This window comes from Lissotriton helveticus, chromosome 3_2, assembly GCF_964261635.1.
Source record: "Lissotriton helveticus chromosome 3_2, aLisHel1.1, whole genome shotgun sequence".
NCBI classification, from domain to species: Eukaryota; Metazoa; Chordata; class Amphibia; order Caudata; family Salamandridae; genus Lissotriton; species Lissotriton helveticus.
In genome coordinates, this window is record NC_136062.1 from 123,049,923 (window position 1) to 123,074,295 (window position 24,373).

General features: G+C 41.1%; 1 protein-coding gene across 21 annotated transcripts in view; it reads left to right on the top strand.

Moving 5' to 3' along the window:
• TCF12 (transcription factor 12) overlaps window positions 1-24,373 on the top strand; it is a 797,238-nt gene that overhangs the window by 737,617 nt on the left and 35,248 nt on the right. For 11 of the 21 annotated variants that reach the window (XM_078684888.1, XM_078684896.1, XM_078684898.1 and 8 more), the window contains 4 exons: window positions 4,988-5,127; window positions 5,220-5,364; window positions 8,828-8,898; window positions 19,204-19,282. In XM_078684888.1, coding sequence (XP_078541014.1) covers window positions 4,988-5,127; window positions 5,220-5,364; window positions 8,828-8,898; window positions 19,204-19,282 — 435 coding nt within the window. The remainder of the gene's footprint in view (window positions 1-4,987; window positions 5,128-5,219; window positions 5,365-8,827; window positions 8,899-19,203; window positions 19,283-24,373) is intronic. The other 10 variants (XM_078684889.1, XM_078684897.1, XM_078684899.1 and 7 more) reach the window with 1 other exon arrangement.

Here is a 24,373-nt window from a genome sequence, read left to right on the forward strand (position 1 = left end):
GCAAAGTTGCTCGAAGTGTAGCTTTAGTTGAGACCTAACAGATAGGGGGACATTCCTTACTTTATGGATAACAGGAATGGCATCCTTTTTGAGGACAATGCGATGCTCAAAGTCATGTACAAGACCCAGCTTGTCTTTGAAGAGAGCACTATGTTTGGTAAGAAGTTGGTTTAAGGCAAGATTGGTGGAAGAACAAACATCAACTAAGGAGATGGGACAAGAAGTGCCAGGTCTTAGAACCATACCGAATTTGCCCTGATCTTTCCATCCTAATATGTTGTATCCATTTTTAGCTACGTATATTTTAGTAGCAATGCATCTGTCCTCAAATTTTATGGTGTCATTGAAAAATCCTAACATGTCAATGGAATGACCACCAAATGAAATGGTGTGTATGTCAGGAGGAAATAGTTGGGAAGATTTCCAATGCAAATTATATAAGATGTCAGTGACAAAGGTGATTGGAGATCCAGAATCCACCGTCACTTGAATTACAATATCACCAATGGTGATGTCACAGATAGGACCACCATCATCTAATTCAGCATCAATGTATAGAATAATCTTATTAGATGGAACCACTGTACATACATTTTCTGGTTCAGAAAATTCAACATTTTCAATCGTATTAACTTTTATAGGGTTTCTGTTACACACCCTGGTGAAGTGACCAGTACGTTTACAATTAAGACAAATTTTATTAAGAGCTGGACAACTTTTGGAATTGGCTAGATGTGAAGAAGATCCACACCTGAAACACGCAACATTTTTCCTAGGTTCTCTGGAATCTTTGTTTTTATATTGGAAAGATTTTGGTTTAATATTTAAAGCACTGACAGTTTCAGCCAAGGTTTCACTTTTATTTTTGTTTAAAACTCTTTGTGAAGAGACAGATCTCTCAATTCCTCTAGCAAGTTCAAGAGTTTCTTTGAGAGATGGATCTCTGCAACACAGTAATCTCTCCTGGACCTTTTTATTATAACAATTAACAATTATTTGATCTCTGAGGTAAGAGTCTATGTTGCCATCAAATTCGCACGTTGCGATCAAAACTCTAAGTTCAGTTAGGAAAGTGTCAATTGACTCATACTCAAATTGATGTCTGGTATAAAATTTGTGACGTTCAACAACTACACTGGTTTCATCAATAAAATACTTAGCTAGTCTGGAAACTGCTTCTTGAAAAACATCCCAATCAGTTTCATGAGGTTGGGGAGAGACAGGTAAATGGTCAAAAATGCGCTGGCCTTCAGCTCCAAGACTGTTATATAGTAAGGCTAACTTCCTGTCTGGTTCATATTTTTGACCATCTAAGGCAATGATATAACTACCAAAACCTTTGAACCATTGTTTCCATTTGGTTTTGGGTACACCTGGATCAGAAAGAAAATAAGGAGGAGTGACAATATTTTGAGACATTTTCGTATAAGATGTGAATAATGAATATAATAAAGTTAAATGATATGAAATGTAAAAATTTGTTTTTCTCAAATAACCATACTGAATAATTTTTATAGTACTTTCTAAGATGTGCACATCATCGAGTAGAGTTCCAAAAAGATGTGCTGAGAAATTTGTAGAACCACAGTTTTTAAACTAAAATAGAATCCAAACCTGAAGACGACTGAATTGCTTGAAGTCCAGAACTGGGTTGAAAAAAACAGTTTAAAAATGAAAAAACGTTTTAAAATGTTGTTAAATGCGATTGGCTCCTATGCGATGATAAAATTATGAGGAAACGAACGATGATAAAAGTCTTGAAAAAACGAGCGCATGAAACTGATTGCGCACGTTAATTATGTTGTGGAATCTGCGTGAACCGCTCCAAGATGGAGGCACGTAGGGTGATCTGACGTGAAAAGCGTCACTCCGTCGTGACCTGGACGGAGTTTTATGACGTCAGCAGCTGACTGGGAGTATGAGACGAGTATGGCAGTAGATTCTGAACACGTCCGATGGAATGCTCAAGCCGTGAATCGCTCGAGCGGTAGGAACGTGGAGTCTTTGTGGCGCTCGAGCAGCAGTTCGCTCCTGATTTTGAAAAGCGCTACGATGATTAAGTGTCTTTGGACAGGTAAGAATTGTCCGACAAATAAAATTTTCATACGACCTTAAGTGGTTGACGGGCGCTTCTTGAAAGTAATGTTCCAGCGCACTCGGGTCGTTGAGAAAGTCTCCCAGTGCTTTGGTGGTTGCTGGTGATGTGAAGGCAGAAATCCCAAACGTCGCCAAATGTTACATCCAGTCTTCAATAAAGTGCAGAGAGAAGATTGATGCAGAATGAAGGTTCTTTAATACTTGTCCTTCACAGCAATCACGAAGCACGTCAGCCAGGAACAGAAGTCAGGTAGTAACTGACAACATGTAGAACACTAAATATAGAACCCTCAATACATTCTAGGCAATAGAGACAATTGGTAAATACAGATGGTCTATAATTCTAAACCATAGATACCACATCTTCCAATGTGGAAAAGTGTATTTATCCAGATACCAACACTATAATGAATAAGGGGAACAAAGTCACTAAATCTATAATTGGAAAAATCATTAGAGTGCTAAAATCTAAGTTCTACATCATAGTTTATAAATCGTGCCCATTGTTATGGGCCACATAATTGTTTCCAGACCTCAACTGTATAATGCCAGTGGCTCATATACTCAATAGCTGGAATGGCTCTCGTCAAAAACATTGTCTGAATAGGAAACCTAATTGACCTCGCTGCCTACTACTCATATATCCCTTCTAGAGTCATCATCAAAAATATGAGCAGTGGTTGAATTAAATGAGCTGGAGAAGTAGGCTTGTAAAAAAGAAAAGGTAAAAGGTACTGACCATCGCATTTGTTTTGGACTACATCATGCAGAAGTCAATGTGTGTATGTTGGCCGTGAATGGTCTTTGCCGTTTTAACCGGCTGTTTGACGATTATTATGTTGTTCTAGTGATGAGAGCATATGCACAGAAATGTTTTTCAGATCATAGCCTATTGGGGGAAGGAGCATGGCTTTTACTGGAAGATATTGTAACTTCTGAACCACAAGACAGGAAACTAATTAGAAACGCTTTTGAGATGCCTTCACCTATAATTCTTGAAGTGTTACTGCTGGAATTGTAGTTAAACTCACTCCAGATACTGTGTGAAATTAGTGTAAAAATGTTTGTTTCAAATACAAACTCAGTTGTAAGGGTTAATAGCAGCTATGTGTTTCATGGACTCGGGCCAGGGTGAAAGTCAGCTATCCCAAGGCTTGAGACAAGTTAAGTTTGAAAAAATGATTGTTATTAGATAAGAAACTATTTAATTAAACTAGAAGTATTCAAAATGTTAAAACAGGCTCTCATTATCAAAGATGAGAACATAACTATCTTTCGACCAAGTAAAAAAACATGGATCCTCAAGCTAATTTACTTTCCTTCAACAGGGTTAAGGATTATATCAAGCATAAGCACCTCTTGATTGTGTAAATGCAGATAGAAAACATGACCCTCTAGCCCTGTATTATTCAGATGACTTATTGTATCCTGATTTGGGTTAATACTTAAGTTGCATGAATGCAGGTATTCCATCATGAAAAAATTCTGTTGTAAGAAGGGGACATAGAATTGATTGGTTAATTTTCTACTATTATGCCTTGCTGTGCTGCTTAATTTACAATCTTAAATAACAAAGTGATGGAAAGAATGCTTGAATAAATATCAGTCACTGGTGGTTGCTAAGGGCTGCTTTCAAACCATCGTTTTTTGCCCACTTTTACACTAGACAGAATCCTGCCACACGCAAATCAGGGTTTGTCCTTCTTAGGCCTCATCAGTGATGTTTAGCATGAGTCCTGTAGCACAGTGAGCACGAGGCTCACATCTGGGTATACCCATCACACTTGGGGCATCGACTGCAACAGAGTGATAGAAGGAATGCTTGAATTAATCTCAGAAACTGGCGGTCCCTTAAGGCAGTATTCTAAACCATTGCTTCCACCCACTATGCCACTGAGATCTGCAAATTAGCCTTGGTCCTGCTCTAACTGAAACCGTTCAGTGTGAACTGGTGTCAGACCAGATCTCCTCGGATGGAAATGCTAGCAACCCCAGACTGGATTCGACCTGTTCAGGCTTGGTCGGTGAGCTATAGCTTAAATGGCACAATGAGCACTGGACCCACACCTGGACATACCTTTAGTGTGTGTAGGGCCTCTTTTTGCATCAAACACCAGAGAGCCTGGCATTTCAGTCAGACATTTCTTATTGGAGCATGACCAAGGCTGATTTGTATTTGACTGATCCTCTCTGAAATGGCATGTTGGGCAAAAATCAATGGACTGGGCTGTGGTACAGAGTCATAACCAGTGGCTAAGATACATTTACGCAATCCATCATTTTTCGTTTTGCTATGTGTTGGTGGGACTGTTATGCCCAATCATGGCTCACATCCTCATTGAGCCACATGACTCAAGCTTCCCCCTTAGGCCTTAAATGGTATGGACTTGCTTATTTTCCTGTACATAGGGGACGTGGCCTGGCAGTTCAGTTTGGGCTATTCCTATGAGAGCAGGCCAAAGACTGATTTACATATTGCTAATTCCTGTGTGAGGTGGTATGGTGGGCAGAAAAACACGGCAGACTGGTTTGCGTCCCAGAGTAATTGCCAGTGGCTGACATTCAAGCAATACACCCATAACTTTTTTACTCTGCTACAAAGATGGCACGTGCTTTTGAATAAATCTTCACATTAGTCTACTGAGTCTCTACTGTTTATTATGTTCTTTGAAGTATTTAAGAAGAAAGATTGTAATATATTAGACATTTTTCCTTTTAACTTTGTCATAATTATTTCTGATGGGCTAATATGGACTGTTATTGTAAATAAACTTTCCTTTATTCGTATACGTAGTTCTTGGTGTATTGCACATTAGGTGTGAGCATTAGTCCTTTACATTTCAGCATTGAATATTTTCAGCGTGTATTTCTTGTCTTGTGTTTCTGCTAGATGGCAACCACAACTCTTCCGACCTCTGGAGCTCGTCTAATGGGATGAGCCAACCGGGGTACGGTGGAATGCTTGGCAGCTCCGCTTCCCACATGCCCCAGTCCAGCAGTTATGGCAGTTTACATACGCACGAGCGCTTGGTAAGATTTGCCACAAAATAGTGTTTTTCTTTTTGAAGTGTGTTAACCCAGTAATTCTAAAGTCCATTCTGTCTTTTTCTGATTCTTTGTAGAATTACCCACCGCATTCAGTGTCTCCAACGGAGGTAAATGCCAGTCTTCCACCCATGTCCAGCTTCCATCGAGGAAGCTCCAGTAATCCACCATATGTTGCATCTTCACACACTCCTCCCATCAGTGGAACAGACAATCTCTTAGGTGAGTCTAGTCTAAAGCATTCACTGCTATATACATAAAGCTGCAATTAGTACCTTGGAATCACATTTTTCTTAGCAGCTTTGCCGATCGAGATTGAACCGAAACCGGTCTTGTTTAATGCTTGGAGTTATGCAGTACACATGAGAAAATGGGAGATATAGGTTACACTCCACCGCTTTAGGTTAAAAGAGAGTCCTTAGCTTACCATGCTGTTACTTGCTGAAAGCTGTTTTTGCACCATGTTAAGAACTTAAATTAGACTACTGTAACAGTTACTGTAGTACAGCTACAAGAAAAGTAGCCACAATTTAACAGTTTGGTAAGCAGTAAACTTTTGATTGGCCTGAAATGCCATTTAGCTAGCTACTTTACAGATACTTGTGCTGAACTGGGGACCCGAGTTCGGGACGTCATCTGGGGTTGCAATGGTACATGGTACACTCTGACTTCGTAGTGTGCCCTAATGCACTATTGTTGAAATATTTCACATATGATGTTGACTTAAGAACGTGTGATGTTGTAAGATGCAGTTTTACATATGGGATGGGGCGAAATCTTGGTCTGAGGAAATGAAGCTGAAGAAAAACTTCAATATATTGGAGAAAAAAATAGGGAGTTTAAGTGGTGCTAAACTACAGTGTTTGATTTTTTTATTATTATGGCTTATTTCTGTATTGATACAGGCAAAAAGAACCATTAAGGGGGCGGCCTGGTGGCTGCTATCATTTCCCTCTCACTGCAACTACATTATTTCTTGCTTTTCCCTCTAACTCTCACTCCTCTGCTCCCTTTGTTTCTCCCTGCTCTATACTTCTCCCTCCCACACTATTTCTTTTGTAATCGAACTTTTGCACTTTTTAAAGGATGTCAAATTTGAATGGAGATGCACTGATTTGAACCCTAGATTCATATTTTAAACATTACTCTTGGGCTAATAACTTCTGATAAATAAAAGAAACCCTTGCAATTCAGGGATGAACCTACTTTATATTCTCGTATACTAAACAGGAGAAATGTCGTGCCACTATCTGATGTACGGCTCATGAGGTAGCATTTATGTTTCTGTGCAAGTTTGGAAGACGTGCTGCATTATTGTATACCAAAGCAGGTGCTTGACATACAAAATAGATTGCACATTTTGACCCATTCCTGCCTAAAATGTAAGGTTTTTACAAAATATAGTATGAAATTGGTACAATTATTGATACATAAACATCCAAGCTCTGGTTATCAATTACGGCTGCCTGCATAATAACATTTCTTTGTCTGGAGAGTCACATAGTTGCTAGATAAGGCCCCTATGTTACATTATCTTGTTAATGGGGCATTGCATTTCTAAGGTATTCCGTGAAGCATTCCTTGAGCAGGAACTACTTAGAATTCCAAGCGTCCAGAAATAGATTAGGGGTGCATGGGGCACGATTTAGCAATATTATAAATAAGACGGTTCAATAGAGTTAACAATTGCACTGCTTTTGAAAAGACACGAGTCATCTAGAAGGAAATGTAGAACTGATACATTTACTTTTTAATTTGCTGCCTTAGTTTTTATAGACAATGTAATGCCATTAAAATTAGTTTGTCGATGTTTTAATTAAAGCTAAGTGAAATAAAGGATAATGAAACAAGATTTGACGAACTTTAAATATTGCTTGATCTGCAAACCCTGGACCAAGACGCAGTCCTTGATCTTTACCAGTACCAGCCTGTCTTGAATAGCTTATTCTTTTTCATAACCGTTTCTAAAACCGTATATTTCTTCCGGTATACATTGAGTAGACTAAAAGTCTTGGATGTTAACTTAGAGTGCTAATTAATATATTCCATTTAAAAACGAATTTAAATTGTAATGTATATTCCATTGCTGCTTTTATTTTCATGAGCCCATTGGCCTGTTATTTTTATTTACTTATTTTTGTGGAGGGGGAGATGGGGAGTCCTTTATAAGGGTCTTTTTTATATCCTGGTGGGAGTAACTTACTGGTTAAAGGAGGGCTCTTTGGAGTCCTGCACTTTTGTTTGCATTATCCCTTCTTGCATCGTTGTCTCTCAGGATTAATTGAAAGTCTGTCCTGCAGTTCAGTCAGCAGTTGTGGACAAAATACAGCCTAGAGTTAACCAACATTAAAACTAGATTACTACGACTGAAAGGCACTTGTAAAATGATGAACTGGATCCCAGAACTAGCAGGCTTCCAAAACTAATTAATATACAAATACAGGAAACATATTTTAAAGTCTTGTTAAAAATCTTACTTGCTTCATAACGGGAGTTGCGAGATGCTTTCAGGGAATGTTCCTAAGTACATTCAAATAACGTCTAGCCCAAAATTGATCCGTTTTTTTTCATAGCGATTCATATCGCAGTCTTTGAAATCTCCATAAAACTTTGTAATAAGTTCTGTGTGAAAATAGGCCCTTTAAATCTTGAAAATGCATTTAAATGTTACTTCTGGTTAATTTTTCAAGGCTAAAAGTCCTTTGAAATTGTTCTCCATAGAGGTTGACTTGACTCTGTGGCTACAACGTTTAGTCAATTTGGAACCAGAAAGGTAGTAGTCTTCAATTTAAACATGCTATTTGATGCAGACATTTGAAGACCACATTTCTTCAGAATGATATTGGCCCACTCTATGCCATTAGATTCTTAAATGGGTCCTATCCATGACCCATTTTCATATATAAAACAGCAAGTAAGTAAAAAATTAACTTGAAGTGGTTGTTTTACTGAAGATACCTTAAAAGGCTCACACTTTTGTCATTTACCTTTTATGAGCTTGTTTCAAAAGTGCTCTTGTAACAAGATGAGCAGCTTTATATTGCAGCAATGCCCAGGCTCTACTACACGGTGTTTTGCAGACATACAGATTATATAGGAGATCCCTTTCTCAAATTACTTCTTCTGAAAGTTGTGTCTGAAATGTTGAAGAATGTCTCTCTCTACCCATGTGACTCCTCACTTAATCACGTTCTCCCAGTCTGGCACTCACCATCACACTCCCTCTTCTTCACTCCCTCTTTTTTCACTCCTCTTCCCCACATCACTAGAACTGTTAGCACAGTCTACAATACCAGAGCAGTGCGGGTTAGTGCTTGAGGATGTGTTACCAGCAGTTCACTTACAGGTTGTCCATTCAGATAGAGTTATGCACAGTGAGCCCTGTCATCATATTTGTCACAAATCACGGCGAAGGGGAAGCCATGATAACTTAGAACAAATTCTGACAGTAGAAATTGATGGAAATGCGCACAATAACTGCAAAGATCTAGAGTTCAAATGATGTGCATTCAAGCCGAATAGCAACAGCATGTTAGGCCAAGCTAGCGTGTGGTAAGTATCTTTTTATGTAAAATATTTACAAGGTCTTTGGTGTAAGAACTTAATTTCATTTTTGAAAAGTTGAAAAGTACCTGCTTATTTGTAGCCAGCAATTCACTGTGGTCTTTTTTTTTTTAAACGCAAGGTGCAGCAGCCAGAGGGAACAATGCTGGGGCCTCTCAAACCGGCGATGCTCTTGGGAAAGCTCTGGCTTCTGTAAGTGTCAACATCTTTGATGTGAATATTCATGTTTCCTTTAAGCTTGCTTCTGTTGTTTCTTTTTCAATGGCATTGAATAGTATCTCAGTTGATCATGTTCCTGCCCCATGATATGGTCTGCATCTCCAAGTGTTACACATATAAAAATAGTTACATAAGCGATTTACAATTAGATAGTCCTTGATGCATAAAGTTACCACAGTGTGGCGTACATTTACCTGGTTGACGTTACAGTACACTTCTGCTGTCTATTGTATTGCAAACCTTAAAAATGACACAACTTTGACAACTACCACACATACAAGAAAGTGCATTGATTAATAAACAACCACATACAAGATAAATCAAAATAAGACTACTTTTAAAGAGGTCATGTGCAAGTTGAAGTTCTGTATAAATGAACACTCTTCAGTGCAGTAAAGGGTTTTGCTTGTATGTGACAGTGTTGTAGTTACTGTATTGTAAATCTGTGGAGGAGTGCGGGTACATCTCAAATGAAAGCTGGAGGTAGAGGTGACCGGGTCAAGGGATAAGTTCAGTGTCGTGAAAGGAGGGCCTATTGTGACCAGACAGAAGATTGCTATTGAATAGGGAGATTTCGGAAGGGATTTAGTGGGGTGCGTGCACTGTTAAATAAGGGGTAGTTGCAAATCATCCATATTTCATAGTATGTCCTGAAATAAAAATATGCTTATACTCACAAAACGTTGATTCAGCATTGGCATGTTTTGGAGCATTTGCCATGTTGCGCGTTGACCACCATCAATTAACTATTTGTAGACATCTGCAAAAAGTATAAAACCTCTGATTTTTAATTACACTGAGCATTTTGAAGTTGTTTACAAGAATGTTATTAGAAGTCATGAAAAATTAATAACACAAAAGCCTTCACATTGTATTCATGGACCTTCCTAGAAGAGGCTAGAAATAAATGTTGGACGTTCACAAATGGTATTGTGTTATCTGCATTTAAGCAGCTATGAATGTTTTCTTGGAGTGCATCAGAGCCTGGAGTATGAGGATTCTCGGGGCCTGGACATTGTTGGTCAGGAGTAGAGTATTGGCTTTTAATAATGTCGTTTTCTGTGCCACCTCCAATTTAATGAACTCTAGGCCCAGCATTCTTTCCATTTAACCTTTGACAGGAATAATTGCTTTTAAAAATTGCAAACGTTTGGAAGAGACCATAAAAGAAGTCAAAGGAAGTAACATGTTGGTGAGCATAGAAACCAGATTTTAAATTCTATGGTTGTAAGACTGTTTCTTTGTATAAATCAGCCTTACATGCTTGAATGTAAGATTCTCATTGTTTGAGCTGTTTGCAAATTGAGACTGCTGCCACATATGACCATTCTTTGCTTGTTTGGTAGAGTGCCAAAACTCCATTCCCCCACATTTGCTCTAAAAAGTTGTAGAGCTTCACTTAAAATGTATACACAGAAATACCTGTGCGTCGTCCAAACAGAGCTGACAATATTGATTTACCTTCTTGCGTGAACCACGTGGACCATTCTTTGCATACACACATGCGGTTGTATCTTGGTTCTCTGTGCGATTGGTGCTTGGTGATCATTATTGAAACCCAGGACTTTGAAAGCATAAATGAGAATGTTTGCTCATTGTTCCTCCCCCCAAAAAGTGCTCTTAAATCTATGTATTCTATAATTAGCGGAGGGGAAGAGGAGGCGGGGTTGCTCGTTGGCTTTGGTGGGTGGGCCTTGGTTGTCATGGTAATTCAGTTCCGTCATCCTATGTCGTTTGCTTGGCAGGAGCGAGGTCATTCCATAAATCATTTCTGCCATTGCTGATGGTGATGCATTCCATCTGCTCTGTCAGTGCATGGCGTAGTCTGCTCAAAGCGGGTCCATGCTCCATCCATCTGCCTTGGCGACACCCAAAGCTCGGTCACGCTCGTTCTGCATGCGGAATGGGAGTCTGAGTCCTGGAAAATAAATTTAGAAGCCAGCATGACATAAGTGATGGGGAAACTAGCTCAAACTTGTTGAAATTGTATTTACTGATGGGTGTGTGTGTGTGTATTTATATATATATAATATATATATATATGTGTGTGTGTGTGTATACATTTATAGGTGTATAAATATATATATGTATAAATATATACACACAGATATATCGATAGATATTTCTCTATATATATATATATATATATATATATATATATATATATATACACACACACACACACACAAACACGTACATATATATAGAAATAGCTATATATAGATAAACCTTATAAATGGGTGCTATACTTTTAATCTGTGTCTAGTATCTATATTGAAGCACACTCGTAAACTTGCATTGATAGAATATATTTGCTGTGAAATCGTGTTGACTGGCGGACGTTTTGTGTGCGTTATTTGCTCTGCAAGTATTAAAAAACACCCCCCAAATAGTGTCTGATTAAACATGTAAGGCCAGATAATACACAAGTAAAGGTTCTTTTGTTTTAGGTTTAAGGCCGCATTATTATGGGCTTAATCTCAGGATAGGCAAGGAGAAGAATTGTGCTGGAAAGTGTTTACACGAAGTTCCCAAAGCCCCCGTGGATTAAGCGTTGGTTTGGAAAATGAACAAATGCGGATAGAGTGGACCGGGGGAGCCCGGGCCTCGGTCGGGACCGCTTGTGCTGCGTTTCCTTGAACATTTGCCAGACAGCAACACGTTTGGCTTGTGCCGCGGAGGGTATATGGAGTGAAAAACATCTGTCTCGTTTCGCCTCCCAGTGCCAAAAGAAAGGGCTTGATATTTAATTTAGAGATCAAACGCGGAGGACTATTTAACTTCCCTGGTTATTGCCAGCCTCGGCTCCTGTGCATTTTCATCTGGGGCTCGGTAGAGTGCAGCTAGCTTTCGCCAGTCATCTGCATACTTAAAAGGCGAGTCGCCCACATAACAAAAACAATTATAATAAAAGGGAAAATGCAGCCAAGTTGACTTTAAAAAAGAATTCGTGAATTAAGTTTCTTTGTTGCTTCGAGACTCAATAAAATTAGCATCACAAAGCAGGGCTGAAATGTACACTGCAGTGTTTAAAAAATTGCCCTGAGATTTCCCTCCCCGGGACGTCCATTGAGCGGTTTTTGTCTCGGGCCCTTTTCAGGGGCCTCCGGCATATTGAGCTCCTGCGGGCTGGAATGGAGCGTGACTGATGGGAGGCGGGGGCTGTTTTGTGGCTGCAAAATGAGTCGTGTTGTCGTTTAAGCCCGGCAGAAGGCATCCCGCGTATTTGTCGCTGGCCATTTACCAGCGCGGGCACCGTGGCCGGCATGCACAATGAGTTTCGACTTTGTGTCCCTTGTGGCTTGACTCGGGCTTCACAATTTCCCTCTATTGTTTTTCGTTGTCCGTGTCACTGGCTACCAAGCAAGATGACTAGGGACTGTGAGGCGATGGCCTCGCATTGAGGCCCGAAGGCTCGCAAAAGACTAGGGGAAGAACAATTGTTAGAAATATTGCGATTTAGGCAAATATATATTTACATAACTAGTAAACCTATTTTGTCCTAGTGGTGCATGGGAGGTTTCATTTCATAGTCGCTAGTGACACCAGAACCTTACAATGTTGTTAATGGACCGTTTCCTGTGTTAAATATGTTTAGGCTTTCTATTGGTTGAAGTTACATTTTTAGGGAAGCCCTTCTTTTTCAAACCACCGTTGTTTCTACAGAACAATAGCCACACACAATATATACATATATCAACCACACAGTTTATTTCAAATGAATAAAGTCATATTATTTTTGTGAGATATATATATATATATATATATATATATATATATATATATATATATATATATATATATATAGTTTGCCTGCTGTTTTTGCAGTAACTGCAGTAGTTTCAAAAGCTGTAACTTTAGGAACTGTAATCATTATGTTTAATAACCTAAGAAAAAGCATAACACTGTTTAGCATACAGTGTTAAGAATGCATAAAATGTAAACTATGATTTGTCGCCTAATAAAGTTGGCAATATTAGGCGACAAATCGTAGTTTACATTTTATACATATACCCAAAGTATTCCATATCAGGGGCTCTTTGAACAACAAACTACAAAGGAGAGTGACAAAAAGAAGGTGGCAATATTAGGCGACAAATCATAGTTTACATTTTATGCATTCTTAACACTATATGCTAAAAAGTGTTATGCTGGTTATTAATCATAAGGATATATATATATATATATATATATATATATATATATATATATATATATATATATATATATATATATATATACATTTATATAGTTGCCCAAGTGTTTGAGGGTGTAGTCAGTTTGTTTTTGTTCTAAGCAATTATATTGAACCGAAAACTCCAAAGAAACTAAAACTTACTTTTTCAAATACGCGTGTTTGTTAATTTTGTAGTAGGTTTGCATAACGTTTTAGACCAGGCAGCCTGTAGATGGTTATTGGCTTTTGTCATCTATGCAGAGAGGGTAGGGGATTAGTTCAGATGGTTTGCACGAAATGTGTCCCCGTGTGTATGCCTGAAAGGCATAACATCCTTTGCATGGCATGCAACCAGAAGTGTGTGGGTTTTTAACAATGGCCGTGTGTCACAGTAGAAATAGAAAGTTTTAAAATGTTTTTATGAAAAAGTTGGCGTTTTTGGCCACGTTTCAAATTGTATTGGCCAATCAGCTTACAACTATAATTAAAAAAAAATGCCATTGCTTTCTAACACATCATACCAGCATAATGATGACATTTTGTCCTAACAGAACTGATTTAGCCCTTAGATTTTGTGGAACTTTTTTGTTTTCAGAAGCAGTGTCAAAGTACATATGGAGCCATTAAAAAAATGTTTTTTATTATGATCATGACTTTGTTTGGCTAGCAGATATTTTAATACCCAGAAATTGGCATAGTCAACACATACATTACATGTCCTATGATTTTGTGAAATAGATTATTTAATGATTATCAGTAAAATGTCATGCCAACATTTATTGCAATTGAATGGTGCACCGTTTTTTTGTCATATTCAAAGAGTTTTCTCGTGTCATAGAATATACAGAATACATATGTGGACCTTCAAGTAGTTTGTCTAAAAATTACATTTTTTCATTTGATAAATATATTTACTACAAGTAGAATCCCAGATTGAAACCGGTCATACTTTTTCTTTTTACTTTTCGTTTTGACAATGTAAAAAAACACCCCATTGTTTGTATATTTTTTTAATTAGGTTTACAAACATAAATGTTTAAATATTCTCGCTACATAGCTACTGAATACTCATTTCACATATCCTGTTAGGTGTATATTAATGTGTTGTCATAGTTGAATATTTGGTCAGCATCGCCATTACAAATCATGTCCAATAGCTAAACCCAGAAAAAGTCATCTTAAAGTTTGATTTCTGTCACTGGTACCAGATGCTTTTGAGCAAAATGGTTTTAATACACACTTTCTTAACCCTAATCTTGAGTCTTTCATTATGTTCCTTTATGGAAATACTAATGTAAACTTGTCCGTTGTCTGTGCATGGTCTACTGTATCAGGCAGAATCAAAAGATAAAGGAGACACATTCATATTCTTTAGATGAAGTTAATATAGAATAGATGCTCTTGACAATTCTGATACAGCAGCTGCTAATAAGATATACTTAAAAATGTGTATGTACTCTTCACGTCCTTAGGAATGTCCATGTCAATTGCTGGCATATTCAATTAAGTCATACAAATGTATCCAGAATGTCATACGAATTATGGTTCTTAAGACCAAAGAACAGAGCAGCAGGATCAGTGTACAGCCCACCAGAGAGGAAAAATGGGCTGGGCATCAGCACTCCAAAGCTATCCAATATATTCGAGTTTGCTACCAAATTATTTCAGAGGTATTAAGTGTGTTAGTTAAGATTTTGATAGTCGAATGTTCAGAGCTTGGTCACTACAGGAGAGGTGCAGAAGGTCACTAGACAGATGATGAATGGAAAGGCTTCTCGGGATGATGGAATCCTGTTTGAGTTTTGGAAGTTGTTTAAGACGTTTCTAGCACCATTACAACGTTCATGAAAGCTGTAATGCAGAAGCAGAGATACTGAAAATTTCTAATATAATTTGCTATATTCTCGATCAATAAAAAATAAAAAAATCAATCTGTGCACATCCTAATGCCCAATTTCTTTACTTATGTACAGTAAGATTACTGCTGTAATTTTGACAGATCACCTTTCTCTTGTCACGTTACACGTGGTAACATGATGTTTTCTAGGCTCTCGTAATACTGAACGGGTCTTTTTACACACAATAATATGCTGGCCCAGGATTAGACCGTTACATTTGCCCTCAACATCAAAAAGGCTTTTAATAAGGTCAGCTAGACTTAGGCAACCAAGGTAAATAATGCCAGAGCCTTTCATTCTGTTTAATTCTTCCTTCTAGTTCAACAACAGCTGTCTGTATCAATCAAACTTTTACAAGTTCTTTTGGCCTTGAGTGGTGTGCACTATACCTGGTATTCAGTGTAGTATACATCTAACCATTAATTTAAAAAAAACCAAGAGTGTCATTAAAATTGCTCCTTTTTACTCTAATGGTTACCACTTTGCAAATCATGTAATCTGCAGCCATCTTTATTACCGATGACCCCATGAAATGTGTTTCAGCTTTGGACAAAAGAGCTTCCAAGTTTGAAAATTACTGTAGTTATTGTCTGAACTACCCTAAACTTCCCACTATTACAATCAACCTGCCTGAATTTAAATGTGGCTTCATTCAAAAGGATATTGGACCTCTCACCTCACTCCGGCCAGGCAGTGTGTGGACTTTTTAACGTGATTCATTGGTAAGAACCCACTGATAAGGTTCCATTCTATGTCTAACTTTTGTAGAATGAATACATCTGTCCAAGATGACTTTACTTCCATCTTTATCATTTTAGGGCTACTGTGTACTGCATACAATTTAATTTTTTGAACACCGTTGTTACAAATCTTACCTGCAAGTTGGTTAAACCGCTTTAACGTCTGCCATGTTGGGACTGCAGTGGACTGCCTTATTTTATCAAGTTTCACTGGGCAGCTCAGGGCAATTCCTTTGTGTAATTTTTTTTTTTTAAACGTAGCTTTTAGGGTTTTTCGTTAGTAGTTCAAGCATAAGACGCCAACGACACATTTAATATATGCTCTGAGGTATAGGTTACTGTGGTGCCCATTGTTGAATGTTTGGTTGCTATAGTCATTATGCATTAGTTATTACGTTTTCAGTGAAGCCTGGTCATCGCTCTTTCACTTTGCCATTACTCCTCATTTTAAATCTTCAATTTAATGTGAACATTCTCACCTCCCCATCTTTCCAACATATATAAAAATGTAAAACTAAACAGGCAACGGCGCACTCTGGACCAGCATGGTGCAACCCGCTTAAAGAAAAAGCCTTTGCCATTGGTGTTGTCAGTAAAACCGCCTTGTTCCAAAAGAATGAGGGGCACTTATTCATTGCTCCATAAGCAGTTTTATTCACAAATATGCAAACACTGGCCAGCACGTGTTTCGAGATATACATCGCTTGCTCAGGGCCTCCTATAAGTTAACATGTTCCACCATAATTTAGCTGTACTGTTGTCAGTAAAGTTTGTGTATTTTACATGGTAGTCCATAGTATTAAACACTCCATAGAAACCTTAAAAACCAAGTGACATGGCATTGTGCCTCCCTCTATTACTTCACGTATCAGTGGATTGATGCACTGTGCCATGGCACTTGCTTTTTGATGCTTCGACGGAGTGCTTAGGCCTTTGTAAATGGTTGCACAGCACCCGGTTAGCTTTTGGTGGTGAGGGGCTGCTTTACGCCTGCCCTCCCCTTAAGTCAATGGAACTATGAAACACGTAAACCGTTAAATTACTGTACGTTCAAGAACTGTTTCGGATTCTATGCACTATATTTGAGAAAACAAAACTGTCTGAATACATTCCTTTTTACTACTTAAAAGGTTGCAGGGTATGAATAAGAAGTGGGATGTTTCTGCTGATAAAAAAAAAATGTACATTAATTTAACATGAACAGTGTCTGGTCACATCATTTAAAAAAATAGTATATCCTATTTTTCTATCCGTAGTTAAGTTTCCAAAGCACAGCATTTGCCTCGGGGTGCATTTTCCAGTCTCTGATCTCTTTAAATGGTTGTCTTTATTGGCCGCTAGTGAGGAGCTAAATCTTCAAGACCTTTTCTAAATCGGAGATACTGTTCCGAGCTCTGCCTGTGTTCCTGCACGGACTGCCTAAGAGTCAGGCTCGAGTTCCGACAACGATTTTCCCATGCAGCCTAGCATCATCGGAGATGCAACCAAACGAGGTTTAAACGCAGAGCCCAGAGTCTTAGCGGAGCACTAGGAGACGGTGACCTTCATACCACGCAGAATCCTCAATTGTTAGTGAAAGTGACAAAAACACGGGCATGGGGCGATGTGACATTTCAGGAGCCCAGTCTTTGTCACACAAGCATGCTGAGAAAAGGAAAGAGAAGAAACCACATCTAGTCAAGTAGCCAGTAGAAATGGGACTGGATTGCTGCAGAGGTCTGAGACAGTTGCTAGGAGAGGCTTGTCCAACGAGAGGCTCTTGAGCTACTGGTAGCTCTCTTGTCTGAAGCCAGCTTACTAAATTAGAAGCTTTTGCAATTTTAAAATAATATATGTATACCAAAATCGATGTAGACCAAAATCAAAAAAGTGCGTATTTGGAACGAAAATGTATGTATTCTTGTAATTATTTCAGAACTAATGAGCTGATGCTGTAGAAAAATGGGTACATTTTGAATATTTATCCAGGGCTGATATTTGATTAATAAGTGATGCAGCACTGTGGATACTTATTACTAATATTATTATCCAGGTGCTAGGGGCATTGCAGCAATGGTTCCTATGTATTACCTATGAAGAGGCATTCCACACCCATAACACATTTTTTCTATGACTGGGTGTGAAATTCCACTCCGCTTGTGGAGTTTTTCCCACTCTGCTCTCCACGTAGCGTAGTCCACCTCGCTGAGCGGACGTGGATTGTTGCTCCGCTCGTGTTCAGAAACCTAATAAAGTGACACAAAAAAGCAACGCCCTCTTGTACTGTGTGTGGTGCAGTTTGTGTTGATTTTACAGCGCGGGACAAAAACCTTGCGGTAAAAATCAGCACGAGCGGCATGTTGTAATGCACACCGCCACTTTCTGAAGTCCATGTAGCGTTTGCGGAACTACGACCACTCCAACCAGGCCTAATTCTTTCTGCTGCCCACCGTGCCTGATGCCCTGAGTTGATTACTGCAAGAAGTCTTGCATCTGTTGGTCACTAATATAATTGTGCCCGTTTTGGTCACTATTGCAACTCTAATAGTATTAGTGGATCGAAATTATTTTGATTCTACATAAGTATCTCTTGTTGCAGAACACTTTGCAGACCTTGCGCTAGAATAATAAGACATCATTGTATATGCTTCAATTTAGAGAAACATCCGCAGATGTAGTACTTCTGCATCTGCCTTGGAAATCTGTAGTCTCCCAGGTGTACATGTTCCTTGCTTTCAGACACCCTTGGCTCAAACATACACCATTGTAGTCTGCTTGCATAGGCAGTGTATACCTAAAGGTAGCTCAGTGCATATAGCCCTGACCGTGCCACTTTGAACAATCTCCCCGATTTGGACACGTTGTTAATACTTTTCTGAAATTTACAGTATAAACTACACTTGCATGTAGACAGACATAATAACTATTAACACAGAATTACTACATGTGTGTGTATATATATATATATATATATATATATATCAGAGCACCCAGCCGAGAGTGAAGAGTGGGAGTGGCGGACAGCGGAGCAAAATATATATATATATATATATATATATATATATATATATATATATATATATATATATATATATAGTCATATCTTGATATCTTGATGTTAAAGTCAGCTGCACGTGAAAAACATCAGGTCAATGTATAGCAGATCAGCCCCCAACATTATTTAATATTTTTAGAAAGTAAATGCAATTGATCCATCTCTAATTAATAAACTATTAGAACATTGTTGGTTTCTTACTCTAGGGGCTCCAGTCAATGTTTTTTGGGGTTTGGTGTGCACGAACATGTAACAAAGATTTCCTGTTTAATTCGATGATATTTGACCTAGTGCTGTGTGATGAGCGAATATCCGGATAGACCTAGTGTCGAGAGTGGGTAATGACAACCTGTAAACCAATCTAATCTCTGCTATGCTAATGCTGTACTGTGGTGGCATCAGCGACTAATGCTATCTTAACCCTTTTAGATTTATTCCCCTGACCACACGAGCAGCAGCTTTCCGTCAAACCCGTCGACGCCAGTGGGATCTCCGTCACCTCTCACAGGTGAGACTTACATGTATTTTTTCCTATCTGACGCCTTGAGATGTGTTGTGCAAAGGGCCATCCTCCATAACTGCTGCCTACTGTACCGCTGTACTTATACATACATACTCTGTGCTAGCATTCAGTGTAACGCCAAACGTTACAAACACAACTTCCTGAAGGCTCACCCTGAAACACCGTGTGTGGACACCTACTTCTCACAGATCAATGGAGCCACGAGCACTGATATCATCTTCCACACTCTGCGTAGAGCACAATGGAGGAAAGCGCTTCTCTCCATTCTCACTGGTTCAACCACCAGTAAAACCGCTCACAGCCTGACGCTCTCTATCACGCCATCCCAAGTTTTCCCCGGCAGAGCCACCATTACCATCTACAACAACGGGATCATTCTATTCCAAGCCACAGATGGGAATCTCGACCGACTCGACCACCTTTTCCCTACTTTCCTGGATCACATTACCAAAATGCGGTCCCCCACCTCGCACACACCAAGATGCACCAATGCACCACACCCCCCAACTCCATGCCCCAACATAACCCACCCTGCCCATCTCACCGGCAGAAGGACACCCCCCCCACCCACCCCCAATATAACCCACCCTGCCCATCCCTCCAGCGGAATGACACACACCCCACCCATCCCCCCAGTGCTATAGTTAGTCAAACACCCAACGTAACACCTCCACACCCCTCACCCACTGACGATAATCGTCCCCCTTCCCACATCGCACATACCCCCACCCTCCCTTCCACCCACTCCACACCACCCCACTCCACTCCACTCCACTCCACACCCCGCACCCATTGTCGAAGATCACTCCACCCACTCAACTCCACCCCACTCCACTCCACCCCTCACCCCGCACTCATTGACGAAGATCGTCCCCCTTCCCACATCACACATACCCCCACCCTCCCTTCCACCCACTCCACACCTCCTACGAGTCTCGCGGTACCCACAACGGACCGGAGCATATCTCCCCTCCTACGCAGCAGTTGTCTCTCTCACCTTATCCCCCCCCCATTCTCACTCCTCACTTCCCCACCTCCCCAACCAGACACACAGAGCTCACCACCCCTCGCTCCTCAACATCCCCCCCGCTCCACCCCCCCATACTCAGCCCCCACTACCTTCTTGACACCCCTATTGTCTTTAGTCTTCACTCTTCCCATAACTCTCCGGCATCGCCCCCCAACGACGTCCCCGCCCTTACGTCCCAGCCGACCCATCCCTCACCCACACCCCTCGCCCACACTCTCACCCATCGAATACCACTCCTCTCCCTATTACCGCAGAACACTCCACTGACACTGGCACACCCCACCCCCCTGTCCCCAGCTCGCAGTCCAGCTCCCTATTCAACAACCTGCCTACGGCCCTCATCTCCAACGCTAGCCCCAGCTCACAGCTCGACCTGATGTTAACAACGCTCCTACAAGTCAAAGACGAGGTCCACACCATCAAAGAACTTCTCCACACATACCCCAGACAACACCGACCTACAACCAACACCTCTGTATCCAACAAAGGCCACACCCTCCGCACAGGCCCTCGCTTTCAGCTCGCTCCAGGGGTGAAATGGGTGGGCTCACACTCTCCGCGTTGGCCCACTATCCCCGACCGCAACAACATACACAGCCCCCGTCGCGCCCATAACTCCCTGACGGTTCATGACTTAGACACCCTCCTCCGCTCATTTGGCCTTGGCCCGGTAAAGCGCACATCGCCCTCACAACTCCCCATACCCACAATTCTCTCGAATCCCATTAGGCACCCAACTCTAAGCAGCAGATGCTCCATCCCCAGCAATCTCAGAAAAATACCCCTCGCGCTAGAACACTCGACCACCCCTCTCACCCCCAGACTCAAATGCATCCTACTCAACTGCAGATCGGCCCAGAGGCACTCCTCCAAAATTGCAGATCTCGTCACATCAATGGATCTTGACCTAGCCATTTTGACGGAAACATGGTTAACTGAAGCCTCCACACCTATCATGGACATATTAGACCCCCCCAATTACCACATAATTAGACTTGACAGAACCGGCAAGACGGGCGGGGGAATCGCATGCATTTTCAGGAGCAACCTCTCGGTTGCTAAATTAACTTCCCCCTCCCTCACGTCTTGCGAACTCATCTGTCTTGATATCTCCAGCGAGGGCAAACCAGTATGTGCTCTACATCTCATCTATCACCCGCCTAGGGACAACCTCATCTTCACCCAACAACTCATGGACACGATCTCATCCAACGCTGGTCGGCAGATCCCGCAAATCTACCTGGGTGACTTCAATCTCCACTGGAACGATAAGAAAGACGCAGTGGTGAATAGTCTCAAATCTTTCCTTGACGCGTCTAACCTCACCCAAATATGCAACAGCCCAACACACGACAAAGGCTCCATACTTGATCTCATCATCGCCAACGAAGACTCCACCCAATTAGGGGCAATCCAACCTTGTGATTGGTCAGACCACCACATTATCACCTTCTTCATCAATGAAAAGGTTAAACCTGTCTCGGCTCAACCCACCAAATCTAAGATCTGGAAAAGGGACATGAAGAACCTTAACCCCAACTCCCTGCCTCCCCACCTCACCAATAGCCTCCTTCCCCCTCCTGGCACCTCTGATGTTCAATCACTGACTGACCACTACCTCGACTCTATGAATTCAATAATCAATGAAGCCGCCCCACTGGAACTAAAGACTCTCCACCAAGATCTCGAACCCTTGGTATGATGGCAGACTCAACGAAGACAGGCGTGCTATGCGAATGGCAGAACGCACATGGAGATCTGTCCCCTCATCGCGGCATCGCAAAATACTTGAGCAAGAGAAATGCCTACTTTAGGAAAATAAAGCGCGCAAAATCTGATTTCTTCAGCCTTCAGCTGGACCAAGCAAAAAACAGACCAAGAAAGCTGTTCGAACTAGTCAAAACTCAAACCAAGACGCAACCCCTACTATCAAACGACACAACAAACATCATCCCACACTGTGAAGACTTTTCTGCTTTCTTTAAGCTAAAGACCGACAACATAAGGAGTGACCTCCTTAATGATGTAAGACGATACCCGAGCATCACCAAAATGCCCGACACCCAACCAAAAAATAACGCTTCCTGGTCGTCTTTCGACACCTACTCTGAAGAAGCAATACACAAACTGCTCGGCACCTTGAAGCCTTCTAATCACCTCACAGACCCACTACCTGCCAATGCTGTTAGAGACTTCATCCCCGTTCTTCTCCCACTCTGGACTAAAATCATTAACAGCTCCCTTCAGCAAGGTCTCTTTCCAGACTCCCTCAAAGTGGGGCAAGTCACGCCCATACTCAAGAAACCTACAGCTGATCCGGCTGACTTAAACAACTACCGCCCTATCACCAATATCCCCACTCTGGCCAAGCTGTTGGAGAAATGTGTGCAACTCCAACTAACAAAACACATTGACCAGTTCGAACTCCTCGACCCTCATCAATCAGGCTTCCGAGCGAAACACAGCACGGAAACGGCCATGACACACATAATTGATGACGCCCTCCAAATCCTGGATCGCAACGACTCCTGCCTCCTCATTCTCCTGGACCTCTCCTCAGCATTCGACACGGTCAAACATGAGAACCTATTAGAGCTCCTAAATACCAGAATGGGCTTATCCGGGACTATGCTCAAATGGTTCACTTCCTTCCTACACAACCGATCCCAGAAGTTCAAGATTAACAACGTGCTGTCCTCTCCAGTGCCAGTAGATTTAGGCGTCCCACAAGGATCTTCCCTCTCACCCACGCTGTTCAACCTCATCATGGAACCACTCGCTACCCTGCTCCAGGCATCCAATGTACACTTCCACATGTATGCCGATGACACTCAACTATACCTAAAGGTACAATCCCCGGAAGATATCAAACTTCTGAACTGCACACTTAGGAACACCCAATCTTGGTTGGCCGACAATCACCTCAAACTAAATGCGTTGAAAACTGAGTTCCTCCTGATAACACCCCCTGCGAAAATTACCACCACCCAAATATGGCTCAATCACCTAACAGCATTCAATGTCCAACCCACCATCGTGGACTCTGCGAAATCCTTAGGCATCACACTTGACGCAAAGCTCAATATGCAACAGCACATTAGCAAAGCAACGAAAGGAGCTAACTTTCAAATCAACACTTTGAGGAAACTCAAACCCTTCCTCCCAGCCAAGGACTTCCAAACTGCTGTACAAGCACTAGTCATCCCCCGCATAGACTATGGAATTGTGGCCCTCAGCGGTCTCCCTCAAGCAACAACAGCACCCCTAAGAGCCTCCCTAAATGCGGCCGCGAGACTCATTTCGGGCTCAAGGAAACACTCTCATATAACCCCTGACCTGAAATCCCTGAAATGGCTTCCCCTCGAAGCCAGAATACAATTGAAAATTGCGGTTATGACGCACTCAGCCATACACCACAAGGCTCCCACCTACCTCACTCAAAAGTTGACTATATCAGGAGGTTCGAGATCCAATAGAAGTACTAAAAGTCTGCTCCTGAAACCTCGCAGGAAAAAACCTACAAACGCTCCTTCTCGGGAATGGCACCGAGGATCTGGAATGCACTCCCTCCCGAAACGAGGATTATCTCCTCCACTGTACTCTTCAAGAAAGAAGTGAAAGCCATCCTTATGGCCAAGTTTACATGATCCTCACTGTTGCTGCTCAGAGACTTTGTACCGATCTTGTAACGTTGGATACTTAGTGATCCAATAACTTTCTGTTCATGACCTACTGACCTCTTTTGCAGTTGGATCAAAGACTCTGCACCGTCCTATAGTATTGTCTTTTGAGGGTTTACTGGTATCCACTGATCTCTATGGCAGCTGGATCAGAGTCTCTGCACCGCCCTACCCTAATGTCTATTTGAATGTTTGTTATCTCTAGACCTGTATTGTAGCTAGCTCAGACTCAGCACCGTCTTATATTTTTGGCTATTTGAGTGTTCTCTGCTATTTCATGATCTCTATTTTAGTTAGATCAAAGACTCTGCACCGCCTTATTTTACTGTCTAGCTGAGTGTTTACCTGTATCTTATTGGCACATGA